At 42.0% G+C, this 6724-nt stretch overlaps 1 protein-coding gene across 1 annotated transcript; it reads left to right on the forward strand.

The window, feature by feature from the left end:
* The first annotated feature begins 3199 nt into the window (after positions 1-3199).
* On the forward strand, positions 3200-6724 carry ccnj (cyclin J). Its single transcript, XM_035606014.2, has 6 exons — positions 3200-3400; positions 3679-3770; positions 4387-4597; positions 4680-4979; positions 5289-5448; positions 5732-6724. The coding sequence occupies exons 2-6, from the start codon at positions 3702-3704 to the stop codon at positions 6042-6044; spliced, it is 1053 nt and encodes a 350-aa protein (XP_035461907.2). The 5' UTR covers positions 3200-3400; positions 3679-3701; the 3' UTR covers positions 6045-6724.

A 6724-nucleotide genomic window follows, 5' to 3' on the forward strand; every position in this document is an offset into this window, starting at 1 on the left:
ATCCTCCCAAAATGTTGAAGAGTACAGACATTGGAAAAACAGATGATCAGTGGTCACTGTAAATACTCTGTATCCCCCCACACCCCCAAACCCCCCCGCCAGTAGAGCTACAGCCTTCAAATCACCCAGCAAAGGGTGGTAATATTCATGACTTGTCATTGTCAACTACATTCATTGTTTCTGTGTAAAGAAAAAGGAAAAGCCCCCTGCAGTGATGCCAGGACTACCTCAACACACGAGTGAAGTATTAAATAATAATAATAATTTTCATAAAGATGTTCAACATAGAGCATGCACTGTGCAAGTGTGGAGTGAAACATTGGCCTCTGAATGCAAATACTTTGGTGGGTAAAGGGTTAAAAGGCTCCTTAAAACTGATGACCCATGTGATGATGATTGAAAGAAAAAGAAAAACATGCATGCATTTTTGTGAAACTTCAATAATATCTCATCAGTATACAGCTAATGTGGAATTTAAGTAAAAAGCTGTATTGTTTATTTAATTCTTATCTACTAACTTTCTGACAATAATTAACAGAAAACCCAAAAGAGACAGTGTGTTTGGTTTGGTTGGCTCAACAGGGAGCAATAAGAATATGATAAAAAATACACAAGATCATTTTTCAATGGGTTTTCAATCATTTTTGTTTAAATATTACGAATATTTTGTCTTTTTTTATGTTCACTTGGGTATGTGTTAAGTGCACAATGTCAAACCACTATCCTGTGAAACACGTGTGGACTGAAGCTTTAGTTATATGACCGAGAGAAGCAGGATGCCCTTTGGGTCTGTCCAGTAGTTCGTAAATCACATTAATGCACAATGAAGTGCTACTACCCACAGTTCAATAACAGCCATAAAAAAAAAACCCCGCTGGGCCTGAGCTCAGTGAGTGTGAGACACTTCGCTGCATCCAGCTTCTGTGGTGGAGACTAATTCACAGAAGTGACCTTTTTTGGTGAATGATTTAGTTAACTGTTGTTTTATACACATTTAGAATTCATTTTAATATTTAACTAAATGTAGTTTAAAAAAATAAGCATGTACTCTGGTATTTACTGATGTTCATGTGTTGGACCAACTTTCTTTTTCGATTATACTGCTATTATGACCTTAAGGTATCCTGTATATTTAACCTGCAAGTAGCTTTGCTATTAAATCAAATGCATGAGCCTATATGGGCAGAATAAACTTTGTGCTGCACCAACAAGCTGGAACAGAACTAAGGTCAAGTCCATACAGGCATTTCTGACTAAGATTAGGAAAATATATCATTGTCAAGAAGTAGAAGATGGATGGTTTAAATCTAGAAACCAGACGAGTCATTCAAGATCTTTGGAATCACCAGCCCCACAATCCTGAAAGGTAAAGTTCTTTCTGCAAATGGAATCATTACACTCGCTGGTCCAATGAAAAGTCAATAACTGAGAGAGCACTTACACCCTGCGCTTTTGTATTTTTCTGTCTGTTTTTTCTACGTCTGTCCTTAGAGAGATCAGCATGTGGGGCTGTTCACACTTCTGAGTAGGTCAATGGCTGTCAGCTGCCCTCCACCAAGGAGCTGCGTGACACCAGGGGGAAGAAAAGCACAGAAAAGGACGGCCACCAGCTCCCTCTACGCGGGACACCCTTTGTTTCCTCTGGGAGACATTTCCAATCCATTAAGAACGAAACTACCCACCGTCTCAACAGCTTCTACCACAGAGTGGATAGCATTACCAATCCTCTTAAGACCGACTCGCCGCTTGCATGCAGCTACCACCCCTGGACTGCTCTTTTTTTTTTAATTTAAGCACAACATGGAGCAACATGGAGGCCTTCAGTGAAGTTTCCTTATAGACACAATAAACAACTATACTACAAATCAAAACAAGACATATTCTCCTATAGCTCCCACTAAAATCTGCCAGACTGCTTCACTACTGGACATTGCATGTCTGTAAAAAGGATTGTTTATAATCAGCCGAGCCCTTTAATGCCACATACAAACAATGCTTTTTATGAGTTATTCAGGTAACATGGGACAATACATTAGATGAAATTCCTTTTTTTCTCTCTCAAAAGACAGGGAAGCTATTGTATAACACTGATGTTGATTTAACCTATTCAGGTCAGATTGAATTGTGCTATGCTGCTGGGGCACACTGGCCCCTTTTTGACTTTGCGCAACATAAATGAGACTGCAGATTTTGTCAACATTAAACTCAACATGAATGGCTGCTTCTCTGAGAGGAAGGTGGTTTGGGAATATATTTGAAATATTGTAATATTGATCGAATGGAGTTTTTAGGTTGTGCTACGCTGACCTGGTAGATAAGAAAGATGCTAAGATGTAGGTGACACCACATTGATTATAGTAAATGTCACCCAAAAAATGATATCTGCACCATATTTCATACATTCACACATTCATGGCACAACACCTAATGATTCACTGGCAGGGTTTTTGTATTTGTGTATAGCTTGGGCACATGACTATCATGAAAGTTAAATAAAAAAAACGTTACTTGAAATTAAATTAAAGAGACATCTCAAGCGCTTTTCCATATAGTCTTTATATAAATTGTCTTAAATTGCTTAATATGTGTGCCAGGTCAAATCAACCTGATCAATATCAGTATATCTGATCAAGCTTTCAGTAAATACTGCATTCTAGTGCAAAATAAAACCCCAGACATCAGTGAGTTCACACATTGTAGCGTCATGTTGTTCAGGAATATTGGGTCTTAATCATAGACTGTATATAAATGATAACTTTACCTTATTGGGCATTGGCTGCGTCTGGCTGCCAGCAGTCCATGCAGCGATTGGATGTTGGCATTTGCCATACTTACTCGTAATTGGCTGCGTCTTGTGTAGCACTCTCGGTCCCAAACAATGGAGTGATGCTTTCACGTGCTAATCGGACAATTCTCACTCCTCTCAGAAGTTGCCCATTAACCATTTTTTTTCTGGCTGAAGTGACGTATTACCAAAGATTTTTTATGAATGTACTTATTTCCATTTTTTTTTTAAATGAATCAAGCTGTATGCAGGTGTGTTTAGCCTACTTTAGTGGAATCGAATATACAATTCGAGATATAATGTAGCCTTGTCTTGAATCAAAAAATGTGGTGTTTAAATGTGTTTTATTGGTGTTGTGCTTTTTTTCGCCACTCTTTCCATGACGACTTTCACGCAGACATTCGACTTTGTACGATTAATTTCCGTTGCTCGTTCGTGCGCTCTCAACGTGAAGAAGGGGCAGTTTCCGGGCGGCACTTGAAGGCGGCAGCAGCGTTTGCTGAACGCGTGCTGAGCGGACCTGACTACAACAAGCGAGTGTGCGCAGGCACGTCCGGCTGGTTTGAATTGAAGTTTACTTCAGTGTAAAAACTGGCCGTAACATCCAGTCATTGGGTGAGTTCCCACTGACAGAACGACAACAGCCTCATCTTTTTTTTTTTGGGGGGGGGGGGGGTTCCTCTAGTTTACAAACACACACCCACCCCCACACACACACACACACACGCACACAATGAACGACAGGCGATCGATCCCGGTGCCCACTGCTGACCCGCTACCGTGAACAGTGATGAGGCTGTTGTCTGGCAGGCGTCGTTTTTCCGTGTGCACAGCATCTTTCACTGGAAAGTATTGTACAGCAGAGTATCGGCCCGTTTTTTGCCTTTCCGCAGGTTTGTCCAAAGCACTGGATTAAATGGAGCTGGAGGACCAATGGTGGATAGGACAACTGGCCACAGACATATACCAGGCGCTGCGGTACAAAGTGAGTGGGCCACAATAACTTCGTGTGATGGCTGCCAACTTTCATGTGTCATTCATTTGTTTGCATTAACTGCCTTCATGTACACACACACACACACACACACACACACACACACACACTATTTCGTGTTAAATCGGGGTTCTGTGAGTGTATCTGGATTTTTGGCATATCGATACGATATATTTTTAAGACAGACGAAAAATAGGGGAACTCTTTTTCAGCGAATTTAATTTAATTTGGCATGATGAAACGGACACATGCCACTTAACACAAATCACAGTTTACACCAACTATGTCACTGTAGTATTGTACAATACTTTATTAGATACAATATATAACAATAGGATATGAGAAAGATGTCAAAGTCTAGTGTCTTGTGACCAGCCGACACATGCCAATATTAGTATATCGATGATCGTATATCGGCCCAGACCCATTCATCGGATATCAGTATATCTGTGATGAACCTACATCGGCCCTGACCCATTCATCAGTCCATCTCTAGTGTGGTTTTGTGTATACACAGTATTATAACAAAAAAGAAACATACAAAAAATTGAATGACTGTCAATATTTTTATGCTCTGAGATCTCAAACTCAATATGTGCTCTAACAGGAGCTCAAGTTGCCGTCCTACAAGGGCCAGTCCCCTCAGCTGAATTTGAGGCGATACTATGCGGACCTCATAGCCGTCATCAGCAACCACTTCAGGCTGTGTCCCACGGCCAGACACCTGGGCGTCTACTTGCTGGACCTCTTCATGGACCGCTATGATGTCACGGAGCCGCAGCTTGCCGTTGTCTCGCTCTCGTGTCTCCTGTTGGCCAGTAAGCGTGTCACCGACCTCACACTCTCAGCCTCTGTAGTGATGTTGTGTTTGGTTTACCCTCCAAATATTCCTCTCTTCAGGTAAGTTTGAGGAAAGGGAAGACCGGGTGCCAAAGCTGGAGTTGTTGAACAGCCTGGGCTGCATCAGCTCCATGAACCTGGTCCTGACCAAGCAGGGTTTACTGCACATGGAGCTGCTCCTGCTCGAAACCTTCCAGTGGAACCTGTACCTGCCCACAGCCGCTCATTTCATAGAATACTGCCTGTCTATTGCCATCCACGAGGGAGACCTCCATGATGGCTGGCCTTTGACCTGCCTGGAGAAGTCTCGATTATACATAGCCAAGTATGCTGATTATTTCCTGGAAGTTTCCTTGCAAGGTAAATTTGTAATTTGTAAGGTATTTCAGGTTTTGTCAGTGTACCACAGTGTGTGTGATCCAAAGACCTATAGTAGTCATTTAAAAAGGTTTTCCCCAAAAATGGAGAAAGTTTAAGTTTAAATCTAAATAAATGATTTTGGTTTTCTATAGGTTGAATTATCACCCTAAAGTATCTCCCTAATCTACTGTAATAAAATCACATCGCTACTCAATTTTGACAAAATTAGAAGTTCCTGCCAATTTTTTTCACAGTGCAGTTTTCCTGCTGCATGTGTTGATGGATTGCTGTTTTCTTTCTTCTCCTCAGATCATGTGTTTTTGTGTTTTGCCCCCTCTCTATTGGCCGCCGCGTGTGTGGCCGCCTCCCGCCTCGTCCTGCACCTGTCCCCGACATGGCCACCACAACTGCAGCGCCTCACAGGCTACACATGGGAGAACCTGGTCCCATGTGCCGAGAAACTACTCATGTGTGTACCTCAGAAAACGCTAAATTCTGTACATGCTCGACAGTTGATTTAAGTAGTAAACAAAGACAATTTAATACAGGAATGTGTCTTGGTGACATTGATGCAGATGGATACTGACCAGTATTCGCTGGCACACGATGAAGAATTCTCACAAGCATTAAGAACAGACATTCGCCTAAACATTTCACACTACACAGTCAACAAGAGACACGTGTCAATTCATATCCAATAGCTTCTTCACTAATCAACAGTGCAAACTCTTCCCTTTTGTTTTTTTACTCAGTGCACATGACAGTGACGTCAGAGAGGCCAACAAGCAGAAGTGCCAGCAGCAGCAGATGGTGTACCACAGTTCAGGCCAGACAGCCACTGTGGCCCAGTACCTGCACCGGCCAAGCATGCAGTATCAGCAGGCGAACCACAGGCCTGCCTCCTACCTCAGCCACTCCACCACCGGCCTGCAGGCTCCGAACGGCCCCCAGCACGGCAACACCCAGGCCATCACTGCCTCGCTGGATCCAAAGTCCAACATTGGCAACAGGGCTTACCAAGTCAGCATGCACTACACCTGCGCTGCTCCGTGCTTTGACAGATGATGGATCTCAAGGATTTAGGCTTTTTTTTTGAGGAGGAAGAGAAATGAGGTGGTGATCTGTTTCTCTTCAACAGAAAGGAATACACTCGACGGGGGGATAAACGCGTGTTTTTAATTTGAAGAGACTTGATGTGATTGATGCAGCACTTTAAACCATAAGGTGTACGCAATGTGCAATATGCATTCTCTGCTGTAATTTTCTGTGGAGAGCTTGCGTGAGGATTTTTTTTTTCTTTTATTTTTCAAGACATTTGAGACATCTGGAATGAATGCCGTTGCGAGGTTACTGGAGGCAGAGTTTGCACCACTGTACTGACTAGTGTTACTGTATAATTTAGCTACAGACCAAAAGTCTTGTATTTAATTAAGCCAAAGTACCTCAGAAGTATTGAATGTATTTTCCCTGTGCCTGTAGTATTTAGGGTCATTACTATATAGTTAAAAGGACAGAAACCAAAGGGATTTACGTCGGTGCCTTGAAATTTGTTTTTGTTTTCACGAGTGTCATTTGTGTAAGTAGGAAAGAATATACTCCTCTAGATGTCACAATTTATTTGCAGAGAAAATTGTTGCTCTTCTGTACACAGAGGATTTCAGTCAGTGCTGTGCACTACTATGATGATAGTTTTAAATAAAATACAAAACTGTGTTTGTTGAACTGAGATTATTGTCCCTGTTGGT

Source organism: Scophthalmus maximus, chromosome 10 (genome assembly GCF_022379125.1).
Source record: "Scophthalmus maximus strain ysfricsl-2021 chromosome 10, ASM2237912v1, whole genome shotgun sequence".
In the NCBI taxonomy this organism is placed as follows: Eukaryota; Metazoa; Chordata; class Actinopteri; order Pleuronectiformes; family Scophthalmidae; genus Scophthalmus; species Scophthalmus maximus.